We start from the raw sequence: 20,127 nt of genomic DNA, 5'->3' as shown, positions 1-20,127 counted from the left end.
TTCTCTCTAAACGGCACAACCAGTGTAGCCTGGTCATTGTCTTCTGTCACACAGACATGCATGTCACACTCTGGGGCCCCCTTGCTGCCCCGGGCCCTTCCGGCCCCTGGAGGAGTCAGTGTGGTCAGAGGGCAGTACCTGTGGCTCTACAGACAGACGAGGCATGGAGGAAGCCCGTACACACAGCCCCCTGCCAAATGGGAGCTCCAGTGGGTCAGGAATCAACCCACTGCACTCCCCTGCACTCACCTATATGAGACCAGAGACAGAGAGAGGGGAGAGATAGAGTACAGTACAGTAGAGATCAGGCTGGTCAATTCAGTACTGGGACTAACTGCCTTTTGGGGTTCCAGCCAAGGAGGACTTCAGACAATGTTACATGGTAAAAATTCGCAAGGCCTTTCTGCAATTGGGTAAATCAAACCTAGGCCATTCCATTGTCACCAACCAATCAGAAGCCATTCCAGCCAAAGAGCCACAGATTAACAACCAATGACAACAAGGAGACTGACCCCAGAAAGATTGGGCAAAGCAGGAGGAGAAAGTCAGAGAGCAAGAGGAGATGGCAGCACAAGCACATCGCTACAACAATAAATGAGAAGAGAGAGACCAGAACAACAATTGGGCCTACTGTTACACATACTCATGCAAGTTCAGATCTGGATACACCAAACATACTGAGCCAGACAAGTTCACCTCTCCTTAAAGCCTGTCATGACTCATGTAACTCCCTAGTGAAAATATACATAAAATATGGCAAACACTAACAGATATCCAGGGTCAAAGTCGTAACATTCCTATAGGGCAAACAGTACACTGAAGACCAGTTCAACCAAACAGCCTATAAACAGCACAATGAACAGCGAGAATGCCTGCATCTCCTTTAAACCTCCACTAATCAGACTACAACTTAGGCAAGGACGGAAACACATAGAAACATGAATGCCGTGCTCTGCGCTGCACTATTAGTATCTTCATTCAACCATTACTATTAGATAAGTGTAATTGATTCATTGTTGTCTATGTGTGGGTTGATATTTAGCGCTTTAACGCAAGAGGTTAGGTTTTCACCGGGCAGTATTTTATATTTTGCCCATAGCTGACTTTTTCCTTTTGGCTCCTAGCAAAGGGCTTTATAGAGCTATCATTGTACACTTACTAAATTATATAAAGGCTTCTTTGTGTGTGTACTTTGTGTAGTTGGTGTTTGTGCTAGTTAGTGTGGTGTACAGTACTCCTGTGATGTGTTTCTACAGTACATAGGACTTGGTCCTTCTCGTTACCCTGGAGTGTTGGCTTCTGGTATCCGTGTCAGAGGTCACGGGCTGCATGTTGAGCAGGTCCTGGGGGGAGAGAGGACTCAACGCCACCAGGCCTCCTCTGGTCCTACAGAGGGAGGCAAGTCACAGAGGAAATACTGTCAAACACAAATGTGACTAATTTCAGGAAACTAGGCGTATGTCGCACGTCACTACTTTTAAAAAATATTATTATTAGTCTTTGTTATCAAAATGTGTTTTTTGACAGAAATGCCTTCTGGAACCTGTGAACTTTCATGTGCCTTAATAACAAACTTGTATTCCATCCATAAGTACGAGCCTAGTTGGTTTAGCCACGGAAAAAGCCAGGAACCTTCCCGCTAGCCATGATTGGCTGTGATAATGGATGGGCTGGACATGCCGGGAGATGAGTTTGGATTGGTCTGCCATGTAGCATGCTTCTGTCTATAACGTGAGCTGTTCAGTATGTTTTGACAGTCCATTCTACCGCACCATTTTTGAAAGATATAACGTTAGCCAACGAGAACTACAAAAGTGTTGCAACTTTTCTCAACAACATTGATGCCCTGAATTTAGCAGGTGCTATCGACAGATCAGTTGAAAAAGTGATGGACTAATTTCTGCACACGCCACGGTCAGTGTAAACCGGAGTGACTTGACACAACGCTGGCCAAACAAGATGTAGCTACAAACAAAACGGAGTTAAATGGTTCCAGTCTGCTGTGAAGCGTTCGTCCATGTATATGTTAAGAGTCTAGCTACATTTTCAGATATAAGTTTCTAATTTTGTGAGAAAGTTGGTTTTATTGCAAGCTAAAGCATACTGTTAGTTAGCAGCTTGCAGCTTGCTGGCTCGCTAGCTAACATTATGTGTATGACCAGTGTAGTAATACTATTCGAATCAGAAATCCATTTGCATTGCTAGTTATAGCCTAATGTTAGCTAGCTAACATTGAACCTAGTTTGATAGCTTTAGCTACCTGCAGATTCATACTACAGCTATTACAATGTTTGTTTTGGTAGTAGTATGAGTTGGGATTATGCCGGTTAATTGTTTAGCTAGCTAGCTACATGTCTAAACAAAAGACTCCACTTCGGCCGGGTTATTACATGACCCATCAAATTAGCCAGGTGTGTCTGGGGGTGATTACGGCCATCTATTGTATTTCATGAACATGTGTACATGTCTAGACAATAGTGACTCATCCACTTAGCTAGATGTGGCTGGGAGGTGGTTATAGCATTTCCTTCACATGACCCATCAATTTAGACAAGTGTGTCAGGTAAGTGTCATCTAATAATGCTAAAATATTTATACAATAGTTTTATCTGGACACTTTCTGTTTTAGATATTACTACTATGCAAGTAACCACTTCTGTGTCCTGTGCATAAGACAAATAAACACAGCTTTTATTTGATATAGCGTGTGTTTACCACATGGCCTCGCATGTGAATCTTTAAAGAGATGGGTGGGGCTAAGGCTTAACTTCTTTGGGACAGGGGGGCAGTATTGAGTAGCTTGGATAAAAAGGTGCCCAGAGTAAACTGCCTGCTACTCAGTCCTAAAAGCTAGAATATGCATATAATTAGTACATTTGGATAGAAAACACTCTGAAGTTTCTAAAACTGTTTGAATGATGTCTGTGAGTATAACAGAACTCAAATCCAACCAGGAAGTGGGAAATCTGAGGTTTGTAGTTTTTCAACTCTTTGCCTATCCAAGATACAGTGGAAATGGGGTCATATTGCACTTCCTAAGGCTTCCACTAGATGTCAACAGTCTTTAGAACCTTGTTTGATGCTTCTACTGTGAAGGAGGGGGGAATGGTAGCTGATTGAGTCAGGTGTCTGGCATGAGCTGGTCACGCGCGCTCACGTGATAGTTAGCTGCGTTCCATCGCATTTCTACAGACAATGGAATTCTCCGGTTGAAACATTATTGAAGATTTATGTTAAAACATCCAAAAGATTGATTCTATACTTCGTTTGACATGTTTCTACGAACTGTAATATGACTTTTCGTCTGAACTTTCGCCTGGACTTGCCCACGTGTCGTGAGTTTGGATTGTGTACTAAACGCGCAAACAAAAAGGAGGTATTTGGACATAAATTATGGACTTTATCGAACAAATCAAACATTTATTGTGGAACTGGGATTCCCGGGAGTGCATTCTGATGAAGATCATCAAAGGTAAGTGAATATTTATAATGCTATTTCTGACTTTGTTGACTCCACAACATGGCGGATATCTGTATGGCTTGATTTGTTGTCTGAGCGCTGTAATCAGATTATTGCATGGTGTGCTTTTTCGGTAAAGCTTTTTTGAAATCTGACACAGCGGTTGCATTAAGGAGAAGTGGATCTAAAATCCATGCATAACACTTGTATCTTTTAGCAATGTTTATTATGAGTATTTCTGTAAATTGATATGGCTCTCTGCAAAATCACCGGATGTTTTGGAACTACTGAACGTAACGCGCCAATGTAAACTGAGATTTTTGGATATAAATATGAACTTTATGAAAACATACATGTATTGTGTAACATGAAGTCCTATGAGTGTCATCTGATGAAGATAATCAAAGGTTAGTGATTAATTTTATCTCTATTTCGCTTTTTGTGATTCCTCTATTTGTCTGGAAAAATGGCTGTGTTTTTCTGTGACTAGGTACTGACCTAACATAATCGTTTGGTGTGCTTTCGTCGTACAGCCTTTTTGAAATCGGACACTGTGGCTGGATTTACAACAAGTTTATCTTTAAAATGGTGTGAAAAACTTGTATGTTTGAGGAATTTTAATTATGGTATTTCTGTTGTTTTGAATTTGGCGCCCTGCACTTTCACTGGCTGTTGTTGAGGTGGGACGCTACCGTCCCGAATATCCCAGAGAGGTTAAGAGGGTGTGAACGATGCTGAATGGGTGTAGACAAAGAAAAGCTCTCCAGTAGGTGTACCAAAACATTCAAGGGCCATTTTCTCAAAAGTGGGGTTACAAGTTTCAAGTACCAACTTTCAAAGCAGAATTACTTGTTTCTCAACTGCAGTGTATGATATACCATTTTTAAGCTCTACATCTCTACTTTAATCCAACGTAAAAAACAATAAAAAAATTTGCTACATAAGGCCGAATCGAGGGGGTCGGTCACAAATACTTACTAAAGGCACAAGGCACACACACATACACGAATGCAAGCAAGCCTGCACGCACGGACTGACTCACAGGGCGGAGCCAGCACTGTGGGGCATGCAGGGCAGGGGCTGGGCATTGGACAGAATGTCTTCAGAGAGGGTCGAGGCATCCAGCCGCTGGAACGGCATCAGACTGGCCTTCTGTAGAGGAGACCACACCAAGCAATACATCACTACAGGCACTAGGTTGTGTCAACAGATGCCAGATGCCATGATAATGTTATACAGAAGAGGACTGAGGTTATTACACTGAGTGTACAAAACATTAAGAACACCTTCCTAATATTGAGTTGTACCGCCATTTGCCCTCAGAACAGCCTCAATTCGTCAGGGAATGAACTCTACAAGGTGTTTTAAGCCTTCCACATGAATGCTGGCCCATGTTGACTCCAATGCTTCCCACAGTTGTGTCAAGCTGGCTGGATGTCCTTTGGGTGGTGGACCATTCTTGATACACACAGGAAACTGTTGAGCATGAAAAACAGCAGTTTTGCAGTTCTTGACACAAACCGGTGCACTTGGCACCTAAACTCAGCAAAAAAAGAAATGTCCCTTTTTCAAGACCCTTTCTTTCAAAGACAATTCGTAAAAATCCAAATAACTTCACAGATCTTCATTGTAAAGGATTTAAACACTGTTTCCCATGCTTGTTCAATGAACCATAAACAATTAATGAACATGCACCTGTGGAACGGTCGTTAAGACACTAACAGCTTACAGACGGTAGGCAATTAAGGTCACAGTTATGAAAACTTAGGACACTAAAGAGGCCTTTCTACTGACTCTGAAAAACACAAAAATAAAGATGCCCAGGGTCCCTGCTCACCTGCGTGAACATGCCTTAGGCATGCTGCAAGGAGGCATGAGGAATGCAGATGTGGCCAGGGCAATAAATTGCAATGTCCGTACTGTGAGACGCCTAAGACAGCGCTACAGGGAGACAGGACGGACAGCTGATCGTCCTCGCAGAGGCAGACCACGTGTAACAAGACCTGCACAGGATCGGTACATCCGAACATCACACCTGCGGGACAGGTACAGGATGGCAACAACAACTGCCCGAGTTATACCAGGAACACGCATTCACTCCATCAGTGCTCAGACTGTCCGCAATAGGCTGAGAGAGGCTGGACTGAGGGCTTGTAGGCCTGTTGTAAGGCAGGTCCTCACCAGACATCACCGGCAACAACTTAGCCTATGGGCACAAACCCACCGTTGCTGGACCAGACAGGACTGGCAAAAAGTGCTCTTCACTGACGAGTCACGGTTTTGTCTCACCAGGGGTGATGGTCGGATTCGCGTTTATCGTCGAAGGAATGAGCGATACACCAAGGCCTGTACTCTAGAGCGGGATCGATTTGGAGGTGGAGTGTCCGTCATGGTCTGGGGCGGTGTGTCACAGCATCATCGGACTGAGCTTGCTGTCATTGCAGGCAATCTCAATGCTGTGCGTTACAGGGAAGACATCCTCCTCCCTCATGTGGTACCCTTCCTGTAGGCTCATCCTGACATGACCCTCCAGCATGACAATGCCATCAGTCATACTGCTCGTTCTGTGCATGATTTCCTGCAAGACAGGAATGTCAATGTTCTGCCATGGCCAGCGAAGAGCCCAGATCTCAATCCCATTGAGCACGTCTGGGACGTGTTGGATCGGGCTAGGGCCATTCCCCCCAGAAATGTCCAGGAACTTGCAGGTGCCTTGGTGGAAGAGTGGGGTAACATCTCACAGAACTGGCTAATCAGGTGCAGTCCATGAGCAGGAGATGCACTGCAGTACTTAATGCAGCTGGTGGCCACACAAGATACTGACTGTTACTTTTGATTTTGACCCCCTCCCCTTCGTTCAGGGACACATTATTCCATTTCTGTTAGTCACATGTCTGTGGAACTTGTTCAGTTTATGTCTAAGTTGTTGAAATTTGTTTGTTCATACAAGTATTTACACGTTAAGTTTGCTGAAAATAAACGCTGTTGACAGTGAGAGGACATTTATTTTTTTGCTGAGTTTACTACCATATCCTGTTCAAAGGAACATACATATTTTGTCTTGCCCATTCACCCTATGAATGGCACACATACACAATCCATATCTCAATTGTCTCAAGGCTTAAAAATCCTTCTTTAACCTGTCTCCTCCCCTTCATCTATACTGATTGAAGTGGATTTAACAAGTGACATCAATAAGGGATCATAGCTTTCACCTGGATTCACCTGGTCAGTCTATGTCTTGGAAAGAGCAGGTGTTCATAATGTTTAGTACACTCAGTGTATATAATGTGTATATGGTGTGTAAAGCTGACCTGTGCTTCCAGCTGTGCTCTCAGCTTCTTGGCTTTGTTCTGTTTGAAGTAGTCCATGATCATCATGGAGGCATATATCTTACCTACTGTCATGTCAGAATCTGTAAGACACAGATTAGATTAGATTGCTAGCCACTGACTGACTGACTGACTGACTCCCAGGTCTACCTCTCCATGTCTCTCTCCAGTGTGGTTCTGACCTTTGTTGATGGGCACCAGTACATCCAGGGTCTTCTGGGGGAGGTATGGCCATATCACACTGATCTCCTTCTGTAGCTCAGTGTCCAGAGCTACTCGGTCCTCCCCACCTGGACCACATTACAATAGATCCACAGGAGTCTTTTTTTATTCAGCCATTACACACAGACAGGGGAAATGGTTAATGTTGCTGAATTTCCTGATTCAACTACTCAACAAATCACCAAGCCATTTATACGTTGAATCAGGTGTGTTACCAGTACTGGGCTGGACCAAAAGTCTGCATGCCCTAGGCAGTGTGGATCTTCAGGCTCAAGATGGACCAAGTCTAAATTGGAAAAATTATGCAAATGCAGTGAGACGTGGTGGTTTTAAACTCAACTCATTCCTTGACCTCGTGCGATCTTGATCTCCAGAGCGGTGCGGATGAGAGACATCAAGGTGGAGGTGAAGTGGACTGACATGTCCTCATCCACAGGCATGTTCATCAACACCAGCCTCTGTGGAGGGAGAGAGGAAAGGAGGGATGGGCGGAGAGAGAGTGAGGGAGGGAGGGAGAGATAGAGAGAGAGATGGAGGGCAGTAGAAAGGGAGGGAGAGAGAGAGATAGAGAGAATTCCACATGCTTTACAGTGAAACAACTGTAAAAAAATATGTCTATCCTAAATTTAAATTAATAAAATAAAGTAAGTGTTTCTTCCATACCTTGTAGGCCATACCTCTAGGGCATTTCTTCCCCAGGCCCAGGGGTGGAGACATGTGGGTCAACATCTCATACATGGCGGTGTAGTGTATACGCCCACTACAGAAGAAACAGGGAAAATTAGGAAGGAGAAAGAGAGAGTTAAGGAGTAAAGGTAAGGGTTAAGGCATTCATTTGGAGTTTGAAACAGAAGACGTTGGCCAGTCTAACACAGGAATTAAGGCAGTTCAGGCCTATTTCGCTTTTAGAGAGTCAATACACTGTCCTCTGCTGGGAAGAGTTGAGACATGGTGGTGTCTTCTCTCTCACCATGCTGCGCGGTCGTACTCTCCCCAGACACGGACAAACTCATCCAGGTGATGAGGACCCAGGATGGAAGAGTCTCTGGTCAGATACTCAAAGTTATCCATGATCACAGCCACAAACAGATTCAGCATCTACAGTCACACAAGAGGAGAGGACGTGTGAGAGATAGCATGTGTGTATTTTTGATAGTGCTACACAGATACAATACTGATGTCCACATGTCCATGCATACAATCCAAAAAATAGCTTTTGTGTATCTGTGTAGCACTATCAAAAGTTGCTCTTGTCTATCAGAAAAATGGACGGTGAGGGAGAGAAAGAGTGCTGAGAAAGAGTGGAGGAAAGGAAAAAAAGTGTATTCCTGCAGCGTCCTCACCAGGAAAGAGCTGAAGAAGATGAAGGAGACAAAGTAGCAGTAGGCGAAGTCAGTACCACAGCCTCCCTCGTGGTCAGGGGACATGGTCATGGGCGCCATGGAGGAGTCTGGCTCACACTCCTGCCCCCCCAGACACGATAGCATGATCTCCTGCCATGACTCCCCCGTCGCACTCCTGTCAATAAATTAGTCAATTAATGAGTCAATTAATCAAGCAAGCAAGCAATTTATCAACCAATTAGTCTATTAAACATTAACCAATATATGAATTCATCAGCCAGCAAAATAATCTACTTATAGTTTTGAATATGTCTCAGCTTCTGATTCCTTCTCAATGCACCCACCTGAAGAGAAGCATCAGTGCACCGGAGAAGGTCTTGAAGTTGTTGTGCTGGTTGATATGGTTTTCATCGTTCAGCTTGATGTTTCCAAACACCTTGTGTGGATCAAGTGAGAAACAAATGAAGCCGCAATACAACATCCTTTTTGTGGCTGAAGTTACCATTGTAAAGCATATAAGCTTTGGAGGTCTTACCTGCATCCCAATGATGGCATAGATGAAGAACAGCATGGCGATGAGCAGACAAACATAAGGAAGAGCCTAGAGCAAAGAAGAGATACAAATAGAGATGAAGGATTTGGTTTTCCCAAGAACACACACCAGCAGCCGAGTCCCATCTGTGTGTGCAACGGCCAGCTGGGACTAGGGACATACAAAATAAAGACAGACTACTAGTTCTATTAACAAAGTCGGATATTTCTTAAGTGGACATGACAGATGGTAAAAGCAGGGGAGAACATGGCTGACCTTGAAGGATTGTACAAAGGTCCAGAGCAGGATTCGTATGGTGTAGCCCTGCCTCAACAGTTTGATCAGTCTGGCAGCCCGGAACAGCTTCAGGAAACTCATATTGAATGTGTTTATTGACTGAGATAGACAGACCACAGGAAATATAGAAGTCAGAATCACTTTTATTCACCAAGTACATTTATACATACCCAGAATTTGTCTTAGGTGCTGCCAGCAATAGACCACAGGAGGTTGGTGGCACCTTAACTGGGGAGGACGGGTTCGTGGTAATGGCTGGAGCGGAATAGGTGAAATGGTATCAAATACATTACATTTACGTAATTTAGCAGACGCTCTTATCCAGAGCGACTTACAAATTAGAAAGTTCATACATATTCATCCTGGTCCCCCCGTGGGGAATGAACCCACAACCCTGGCGTTGCAAGCGCCATGCTCTACCAACTGAGCCACACGGGACCAAATACATCAAACATATGGTTTCCAGGTGTTTGATGCCATTCCATTTGCGCCGTTCCAACCATTATTATGAGCCGTCCTCCCCTCACCAGCCTCCACTGCAATAGACAAACGTACAGATACTATACAGACAGAGGAATTTACACAAAGTCAACATACAGAATATTCTATATAAATACAGTAAACATAAAACTGATGTATGACGGCAAGGTGGAGACGGCAAGGCATATACGGAACAGAGAAGTGTCCGGGGACAAAGAAGACAGAACATACCCATAGGCAGATAGGGATATATAGAGATCGATTTGATTGATGGCGAGTAAGTCAACAAGTACGTTTACAACTTTAATAGCCTATTTTTACTGAGAGAAAAAGCTTTACAGCATTACCAGCTCATGAATCACAGTGGTTATGAAGTAAAGGTTAAAGAGCTAAAGTGAAACATTACCTGTAAATCCACAATGATCTCAGTGATGCTGCCGAGCACAGTGATGAAGTCAAAAATGTTCCAAGTGTCTCGAAAATAGTTCTGTCAGGGGGCAAATGAGCACCATTATACAAAAGCAAGCCTCCTTTCTTGAATGGAAACGATTCTACCATAACATGCTACCATGTCTACCATAACATTAATTTTCACAGTTGGACAGTTTAGTCTTGTTGTCTTGCTCACCACAAAACCAAAGGCCATGATCTTGAGGATACACTCCAGGGAGAAGAGAACGGTGAAGGCTGTGTTCAGGTGCTTCAGTACCGTGTCATATGCTGCTGGAGCTGAGTAGTACTGCGGACAAACAGGACACAGTCAGAGTGAGACCGGAATGTATCCAACAGTGATGGCAAAGAAGTGGGTTACATATTTAATACAAAGAGACAGAGATGTGTCATATTCAACTGTTATCAGACAAAGAGGGTTACACTGGGCTTGCTCCTATGGATTTGAGACTTTGAGAGTGAAACTAAATTCTAACAAAGGCCTGTACATGTTTATAAACTGTGTTACAAAGACATAGGTTCCATACCTTCATCATGAGCACCACAGTGTTGAGGGCGATCATGACCATCACTGTGTACTCAAACGATGGTGACGCCACAAAGTGCCACAGTCGGTACTGGAAGGTCTGTCTGTTCTGGGGCATGTAGCGCGTCAGGGGCTTGGCACTGATGGTAAAGTCAATGCATGCCCTCTGATGGAGAGAGAATAAAAAGAAGAGGAAGAAATCAGGAATGAAACTGTGAGATTATTGTGATCAATCAAATGTGTATATCTGATCAAGGTAGCAAGATGGTTATTGTAGGTCAGGTATTCCCAAACTGGGGTACGCCTACCCCCAGGGGTACGCAATGCCGTCGGGGGTATGCCAAATAAAAATGTGATTCACATTTTTTTTTTTTATAAAATAATAACTTACATTTTTTTCTTCACATTTTCAAACAGTATATTTATATTTTCCGACGGGGCTATACATTTGGATGAGTTTTTTCTCTCGCATGAGTAGCCTCGTTTCACTGCCAAAAATAAAATTAAACCATCTAGTGTTCAGCGAAATAACAACACAGTGTCAAATACAGGTAGCCTTGTCAAATAATTAACATCCAATCACATTAACCATTACTCTCTCACGGGAAACCTTCACTCTTGACCAGACATTTAGAAATGAAACATGACAATTTTTAAAATAAGCCATAGGAGTTTTTTGAGCGAGAATAAAGACGACTTTCGAGTAGTAAGACAACAACACTGTTTCACGACACATCAGTGACATGGCAGGAGATGTTTTGAAACAATTACTGCTTCACATACAAGCCAGTGAATTCTATGCGTTACAGCTGGATGAGTCAACAGACGTGGCTGGCCAGGCACATCTCCTGGTATATGTCCATTACGTTTATGGGGGGTCAATTAAGGAAGACATCCTCTTCTGCAAACCACTGGAAATCAGGACAACATGAGAGGATATTTTTAAAGTACTGGACATCTTTGTGACATCAAATGGACTTTGTGTTGGTATCTGTACTGATGGCACAAAAGCCATGACAGGGAGACATAGTGGAGTGATAACGCGCGTGCAAGCAGTTGCTCCCGACGCCACTTGGGTACACTGCAACATACACCCAGAGGCTCTTGCTGCCAAGGGAATGCCTGACAGCTTGAAAGACATTTTGGACACTACAGTGAAAATTGTTAACTTTGTTAAAGCAAGGCCCTTGGACTCTCGTGTATTTTCTGCATTATGCAATGATATGGGCAGCGACCATGTAATGCTTTTACAGAAGTGAGCTAGTTATCAAGGGGCAAAGTATTGACACGTTTTTTTAATTGAGAGACAAGCTTAAAGTTTTCTTTACTGACCATAATTTTCACTTGCCTGACTGCTTGCATGATGCCGAGTTTCTCACACGACTGGCCTATCTGGGTGATGTTTTTTCTCGCCTGAATTAATCTGAATCTACAGGGACTCTCCGCAACTATATTCAATGTTCGGGACAAAATTGAGGCTATGATTAAGAAGTTGGAGCTCTTTTCTGTCTGCATTAACAAGGACAACACACAGGTCTTTCCATCATTGTATAATTTGTTGTGTAAAAATGAACTCATGCTTACTGTCACGTGTGCTCCCTCTCCGGCCTCTAGGTCATCAGGCTGCTCGTTATGGAGCACACCTGTCACCAGCGCTACGCGCATAATGACACTCACCTGGACTCCATCACCTCCTTGATTACCTGCCCTTTATATGTCACTCCCTTTGGTTTCTTCCCCAGTCATCACTGTTTCTGTTCCTGTTCCATGTTGCTGTGCTGTTTGTGTTACGTGTTTGTTTCATTTATTCATTAAATGTATTCACTCCCTGAACTTGCTTCCCGACTCTCAGCGTGCATCGTTACACTTACGGACAATGTCAAATGTGATATAGCGAAGCACCTGAGTGAGCTGGGTGCGCAATCATGCAGGTACTTTCCCGAAACGGATGACACAAACAACTGGATTCGTTATGCCTTTCATGCCCTGCCTCCAGTCCACTTACCGATATCTGAACAAGAGAGCCTCATCGAAATTGCAACAAGCGGTTCTGTGAAAATCTAATTTAATCAGAAGCCACCGCCAGAGTTCTGGATAGGGATGTGCTCAGATTTTCTTGCCTTGAAAATCACGCTGTTAAGACACTGATGCCCTTTGCAACCACGTACCTATGTGAGAGTGGATTCTCGGCCCTCACTAGCATGAAAACTAAATACAGGCACAGACTGTGTTTGGAAAATTATTTAAGACTGAGACTCTCTCCAATACAACCCAACATTGCAGAGTTATGTGTATCCTTTCAAGCACACCCTTCTCATTAACCTGTGGTGAGTTATTCACCATTTTTGATGAACAAATAAGGTTTTACATGTAAGATGGCTAAATAAAGAGCAAAATTATTGATTATTATTATATTATTATTTTTGCCCTGGTCCTATAAGAGCTTTTTGTCACTTCCCATGAGCCGGATTGTGACAACAACGCACACTCATTCTTATGTTTAATAAATGTATTGTATAGTGTGTGTGTGGGGGGGAGGCTTACAATAATGGCAAAAAACAACATTTGAGAGTGTGCTGACCCTGGTGCTAGAGGGGGTACGCAGCTGGAGGTTGAATGTTTGAAAGGGTACGAGACTATAAAAAGTTTGGGAACCACTGTTAAGTGAATCAATTTCATGAAATCCTGTGTTTATTTTTGTGTTGTAAGAATGTATGTACAAGTTGAGTATTTGTATTTATTATGGATCTCCATTAGCTGTTGCCAAGGCAGTAGCTACTCTTCCTGGGGTCCAGCAGTAAGGTTCCACCAACCTCCTGTGGTCTATTGCTGGCAGCACCTATTCACTAAATCAAATTATGGGGTGATGGGGTACAGCAGTATGTTTAAGCTATAGTAGAATGGGAGTGCATTTGTGTGCTGCTTTTCTGTCCTGTACCTCGTTCTTCTCCAAGCTACACTCCTCCATCATCTTATCACCCTGTTCCTGGAAGGTAATGATGATGAGAGCGACGAAGATGTTGACAAAGAAGAAAGGGAAGACCACAAAGTAGACAACGTAAAAGATGGACATCTCCATCCTGTTGCCCCGACTTGGACCCATGTCCTCCTCTGTCACGTCCACAGAGTGCTGCAGAACCCTGGAGGTAAGGAGGGAGAGAAAAAAAGTAGAGAGAGATAGGGAGGGAGAGAGAGAGAAGGAGAGACAGAGACAGAGACAGAGACAGAGACAGAGACAGAGAGAGAGAGAGAGAGAGAGAGAGAGAGAGAGAGAGAGAGAGAGAGAGAGAGAGAGAGAGAGAGAGGGAATAGTAACAGGCAAATGTCAACAGTCTCTCTGAATCCCATATCAGTTGCATTCATGTTGTGTTAGAGCATAGTGCTGGGAACATCAGGGACTTACTGCGGCCAGCCCTCTCCAGTTGAAACAGTGAAGAGAGTGAGCAGAGCCCAGCACACGTTGTCATAGTGGAACTCATGCCTCTTCCACTCCCTCTTCTTCACTTCCTTCTTGTCTCGAGCGTAGTCAATGTAGTAACCTCTGTGAAGAACAGAATAGAGGTTAAAGGACAGAGACAGAGGAGGTAAGGATTCCTCTGATCACTCACCAATTTGAAATGGGTGTTGTGTGGACGATTGTGAATAAGTAAACGATTTGTTGTCTTTGTTTGTTCCAGTGTTTGTACTGTAAGTGGAGGCTGCTGAGGGGAGAATGGCTCATAATAATTACTGGAATGGAGTAAATGGAATGGTATCAAAAACATGTTTTTTATGTGTTTGATATCATTCCATTCAGTCCATTCCATCCACTGTACTCCATTCCAGCCATTATTATGAGCAGTCCTCCCCTCAGCAGCCTCCACTGGCATATTGTACATCTGTGTGTTGGACTCACTGGCACTCCTTCTCTGTGTCCATGGAGCTGTCATTGCAGTAAAAGAACTTTCCTTTGAAGAGCTGAACGGCGATGACAGCGAAGATAAACATGAAGAGCTGGTAGACGATGAGGATGTTGAAGACGTTCTTCAAAGATGTCACCACACAGTCAAACACCGCCTGTATAGGAGGAGAGGATACATGGTTCCACGGATAGAAGGTAAAAACCCACATTCACTGGAAATTCCCTGAAAGATTTGAAAGATTTCATTCATTTTAATGAAGGACCTTTATGGAAAAACCCCTTGGATATCACATGTAATCTTAATGCAAAGTTAATGTTATAACATGTGACAACATGTAAAGCAACATGTGATAACATGAAACTACACATGTGAAATCATGTGATTTTCCACATGTGAAATCATGTGTTTTTCCTGTAAGGGGAGCCAAGGTCAACAAAGCATTGGCATTGGTAGACAGGGTTCGGGTCAATTCCATTTCAATTCATTCAATTCAGGAAGTAAACTGAAATTCCCCAACCATGTTGGTATATGAACATTAACACAGTACAGTATGGTACCTTGAGTTTGGGGAGTCTCTTGATGGTCTTCAGAGGTCGTAGGACTCTCAGAACCCTGAGGGACTTGATGGTTTTGATGTCTCTGCCTTTGTTGTTCCTGTTGATGCAGACATGTGTTTTAGTGTACTGTGGGCTCACAGGGAAGAAACACAAACGCACATGCATGCACGCATGCCCACACACACACATGCACGAGCGAGAGCACACACACACGCACACATACAAATCTCACAAACACACAAGTGTTCACACAAATTAACAAAGAAGGTCTTAATTTATTTTTTGTAATTTGAATTAATTTGAATTCTGTAAAATGTTTAAAATATTTGTAGCTGACTGAGAAGTATCTGAAAATAGACATGGTGAATCGTGTACAAGAAGTATGGGAAGTGTATGAGAATTCTATAAGAAGTTCAACAGGGAATTGTATGAGAAGTACATGACAATTCTACGGGAAGCGCATGAGAATTCAATGAGAAGTGCATGGGAATTTAATGAGAATTTTCTGAGAATGAGAAGTGTGTGCTTTACCCAATCACATTCCTGGAAGCCCCAACAGTGATAAATTCCACAGGAACAACAGAGAAATAGAAACATAAAGAGAGATCCACAACGAGCACCGCTCAGAGGATCACAGCTATATCCACAACAGAGAAATCAACACACAGTCATATCTACATACAAGGCAGGGGAGAAGCACACATTCATTAACCTCGCAACCCAGAACTAAATCCTGTGTGCGCTAGCTACTGTACTTGATTATGTTATTAGCCTGTTAGCCTACAAAAGACTGAAAGTTCATTAACATGTCCACTTACATTTTAGTCATTTAGCAGACGCTCTTATAAAGGGCAATTAGGGTTAAGTGCCTTGCTCAAGGGTACATCCACAGATTTTTAACATTGTCGGCTCAGGGATTCAAACCAGGGACCTTTCGGTTACAGGCCCAACACTATTAACCGCTAGGCTATCTGTCGCCCCTTGTCAGAGGGAAAGAGTTATTACAAAGACATAGGAAATGCAATATTTCGATCACTGCATGAGGCATCAACTAGAAGACGCATAATATATGTTGAGATATGCTACAGTGCAGTATATAATATAAGTTCTGCTACTCTGCTACAGTGAGTCAGTGTGATTACTCATCCAGCAGCAGAAGCGTTGTGAGTGTGACTCATGTTTAGGGTTGCAGAGGAAGGGTATAATACTGGAAAAGTTTACCAGTAAAGTACCAGAATTTTGCTAACTTTCCTTTTGGGTGGAATTTTATCAGATGAGATCCAGTGGCCTTTTTGGTTACTTCAGATTATCACAGGTATCTGTAATTATCTCTGTGTGGCCTACAGTAATATACAGTACCAGTCAAAAAATTGGACACACCTACTCATTCAAGGGTTTTTCTTTATTTTTACTATTTTCTACGTTGTATAGTAATAGTGAAGACATCAAAACTATGACATAACACATATGGAATCATGTAGTAACCAAAGAAAGTGTTAAACAAATCAAAATACATGTTATATTTGAAATTCTTCAAAGTAGCCCCCCTTTGCCTTGATGAAAGCTTTGCACACTCTTGGCATTCTCTCAACCAGCTTCATGAGGTAGTCACCTGGAATATATTTAAATTAACTGGTGTGCTTTGTTAAAAGTTAATTTAATTGAATTAATTTGAGCCAATCAGTTGTGTTGTGACAAGGTAGGGGTGGTATACAGAAGATAGTCCTATTTGGTAAAATAACAGCTAAAATAAGCAAAGAGAAAAGACAGTCCATCATTACTTTAAGACATGAAGGTCAGTCAATCCGAAAAATTTCAAGAGCTGGCTCTCATGAGGACCGCCACAGGATAGGAAGACCCAGAGTTATCTCTGCTGCAGAAGATAAGTTCATTAGAGTTAACTGCACCTCAGATTGCAGCCCAAATAAATGCTTCACAGAGTTCAACTCACTGCCTTCAGTTTGGTTTTAGACCCCATCCTGAAGATTGATTCTCAACTAAGTTTGACCAGTTTATTCGACTTGTAATATAACTTTTTGAAGTTTTCGTCCGACGTTTGCGTTCACTTGCGCCAGTGTTTGGACACGAGTACTACACATGCTAGCTAAAGTTGCTAATTCGACATAAGTAATGGACATTATCGAACAAAACAACGATTTATTGTGGAACTAGGATTCCTGGCACTGCATTCTGATGAAAGATCATCAAAGGTAAGGGAATATTTATGATGTAATTTCGTATTTCTGTTGACTCCAACATGGCGGAGAAATTTTATTTATATTTGAGCGCCGTCTCAGATTATTGCATGGTGTGCTTTTTACTAAAGTTTTTTAAAAATCTGACACAGCGGTTGCATTAAGAACCAGTGTATCTTTAATTATATGTAAAACATGTATCTTTCATCAAAGTTTATGATGAGTATTTCTGTTATATGACGTGGCTCTCTGCAATTACTCCGGATATTTTGGAGGAATTTCTGTAAACCGAGATTTGTGGATATAAATATGCACATTATCGAACAAAACATAAATGTATTGTGTAACATGATGTCATATGAGTGTCATCTGATGAAGATGTTCAAAGGTTAGTGATTAATTTTCTCTCTATTTCTGGGTTTTGTGAAAGCTATCTTGGCTGGCAAAAATGGCTGTGTGTTTTTTGGATTTGGTGGTGAGCTAACATAAATATGTTGTGTTTTCGCTGTAAAACATTTTAGAAATCGGACATGTTGGCTGGATTCACAACAAGTGTATCTTTAATTATATGTAAAACATGTATCTTTCATCAAAGTTTATGATGAGTATTTCTGTTATTTGACGTGGCTCTCTGTAATTACTCCGGATATTTTGGAGGCATTTCTGAACATGGCGCCAATGTAAACCGAGATTTGTTGATATAAATATGCACATTATCGAACAAAACATAAATGTATTGTGTAACATGATGTCATATGAGTGTCATCTGACGAAGATGTTCAAAGGTTAGTGATTAATTTTATCTCTATTTCTGGGTTTTGTGAAAGCTATCTTTGGCTGGCAAAAATGGCTGTGTGTTTTTTGGATTTGGTGGTGAGCTAACATAAATATATGTTGTGTTTTCGCTGTAAAACATTTTTAAAAATCGGACACGATGGGTAGATTAACAAGATGTTTATCTTTCATTTGCTGTATTGGACTTGTTAATGTGTGAAAGTTAAATATTTCCAAAAAATATTTTTTAATTTCGCGCGCTGCCTTTTCAGCGGAATGTTGGGGGGGGGGGGGTTCTGCTAGCGGAACGCGTGTCCTAGAAAGGTTAAGGCAAGGGCTGATTTCAAGGTTTTACTGCTAACCTACAAAGCATTACATGGGCTTGCTCCTACCTATCTTTCCGATTTGGTCCTGCTGTACATACCTACACGTACGCTACGGTCACAAGACGCAGGCCTCCTAATTGTCCCTAGAATTTCTAAGTAAACAGCTGGAGGCAGGGCTTTCTCCTATAGAGCTCCATTTTTATGGAATGGTCTGCCTACCCATGTGAGAGACGCAGACTCGGTCTCAAGTCTTTACTGAAGACTCATCTCTTCAGTAGGTCATATGATTGAGTGTAGTCTGGCCCAGGAGTGTGAAGGTGAACGGAAAGGCTCTGGAGCAACGAACCGCCCTTGCTGTCTCTGCCTGGCCGGTTCCCCTCTCTCCACTGGGATTCTCTGCCTCTAACCCTATTACAGGGGCTGAGTCACTGGCTTACTGGTGCTCTTCCATGCCGTCCCTAGGAGGGGTGCGTCACTTGAGTGGGTTGAGTCACTGACGTGGTCTTCCTGTCTGGGTTGGCGCCGCCCCCTTGGGTTGTGCCGTGGCGGAGATCTTTGTGGGCTATACTCGGCCTTGTCTCAGGATGGTAAGTTGGCGGTTGAAGATATCCCTCTAGTGGTGTGGGGGCTGTGCTTTGGCAAAGTGGGTGGGGTTATATCCTGCCTGTTTGGCCCTGTCCGGGGGTATCATCGGATGGGGCCACAGTGTCTCCTGACCCCTCCTGTCTCAGACTCCAGTATTTATGCTGCAGTAGTTTATGTGTCGGGGGGCTAGGTGACCCTGTCTGTTATATCTGGAGTATTTCTCCTGTCTTATCCGGTGTACTGTGTGAATTTAAGTATGCTCTCTCTAATTCTCTCTTTCTTTCTTTCTCTCGGAGGACCTGAGCCCTAGGACCATGCCTCAGGACTACCTGGCATGATGACTCCTTGCTGTCCCCAGTCCACCTGGCCGTGTTGCTGCTCCAGTTTCAACTGTTCTGCCTGCGGCTATGGAACCCTGACCTGTTCACCGGACGTGCTACCTGTCCCAGACCTGCTGTTTCCAACTCTCTAGAGACAGCAGGAGCAGTAGAAATACTCTCAATGATCGGCTATGAAAAGCCAACTGACATTTACTCCTGAGGTGCTGACTTGTTGCACCCTCGACAACTACTATGATTATTATTATTTGACCATGCTGGTCATTTATGAACATTTGAACATCTTGGTCATGTTCTGTTATAATCTCCACCTGGCACAGCCAGAAGAGGACTGGCCACCCCTCATAGCCTGGTTCCTCTCTAGGTTTCTTCCTAGATTTTGGCCTTTCTAGGGAGTTTTTCCTAGCCACCGTGCTTCTACACCTGCATTGCTTGCTGTTTGGGGTTTTAGGCTGGATTTCTATACAGAACTTTGAGATATCAGCTGATGTAAGAAGGGCTATATAAATAAATTTGATTTGATGATTCAATGGTCCCGTGTGGCTCAGTTGGTAGAGCATGGCGCTTGCAACGCCAGGGTTGTGGGTTCATTCCCCACGGGGGGACCAGGATGAATATGTATGAACTTTCCAATTTGTAAGTCGCTCTGGATAAGAGCGTCTGCTAAATGACTTAAATGTAAATGTAAGTAACAGACACATCTCAACATCAACTGTTCAGAGGAGACTTCATGAATCAGGCCTTCATGGTCGAATTGCTGGCAAGAAACCACTACTAAAGTACACCAATAATAAGAAGAGGCTTGCTT

At 43.0% G+C, this 20,127-nt stretch overlaps 1 protein-coding gene across 4 annotated transcripts in view; it reads right to left on the bottom strand.

Annotated features, from left to right (window-relative positions):
* The window catches only part of LOC139550616 (voltage-dependent R-type calcium channel subunit alpha-1E-like), a 73,651-nt gene that overhangs the window by 5,068 nt on the left and 48,456 nt on the right, over positions 1–20,127 (bottom strand). For 2 of the 4 annotated variants that reach the window (XM_071361614.1, XM_071361616.1), the window contains 19 exons: positions 15,102–15,198; positions 14,538–14,698; positions 14,046–14,183; positions 13,581–13,782; positions 10,644–10,808; positions 10,295–10,405; positions 10,073–10,153; positions 9,166–9,285; positions 8,893–8,958; positions 8,702–8,793; positions 8,358–8,532; positions 7,985–8,112; positions 7,678–7,774; positions 7,355–7,472; positions 6,975–7,082; positions 6,775–6,875; positions 4,503–4,612; positions 1,284–1,386; positions 139–249 (listed from right to left, as the gene is read on the bottom strand). In XM_071361614.1, coding sequence (XP_071217715.1) covers positions 139–249; positions 1,284–1,386; positions 4,503–4,612; positions 6,775–6,875; positions 6,975–7,082; positions 7,355–7,472; positions 7,678–7,774; positions 7,985–8,112; positions 8,358–8,532; positions 8,702–8,793; positions 8,893–8,958; positions 9,166–9,285; positions 10,073–10,153; positions 10,295–10,405; positions 10,644–10,808; positions 13,581–13,782; positions 14,046–14,183; positions 14,538–14,698; positions 15,102–15,198 — 2,284 coding nt within the window. The remainder of the gene's footprint in view (positions 1–138; positions 250–1,283; positions 1,387–4,502; positions 4,613–6,774; positions 6,876–6,974; positions 7,083–7,354; positions 7,473–7,677; positions 7,775–7,984; positions 8,113–8,357; positions 8,533–8,701; positions 8,794–8,892; positions 8,959–9,165; positions 9,286–10,072; positions 10,154–10,294; positions 10,406–10,643; positions 10,809–13,580; positions 13,783–14,045; positions 14,184–14,537; positions 14,699–15,101; positions 15,199–20,127) is intronic. The other 2 variants (XM_071361617.1, XM_071361615.1) reach the window with 1 other exon arrangement.

Source organism: Salvelinus alpinus, chromosome 23 (assembly GCF_045679555.1).
Source record: "Salvelinus alpinus chromosome 23, SLU_Salpinus.1, whole genome shotgun sequence".
In the NCBI taxonomy this organism is placed as follows: domain Eukaryota; kingdom Metazoa; phylum Chordata; class Actinopteri; order Salmoniformes; family Salmonidae; genus Salvelinus; species Salvelinus alpinus.
This window is presented reverse-complemented; position numbering and strand designations above follow the sequence as displayed.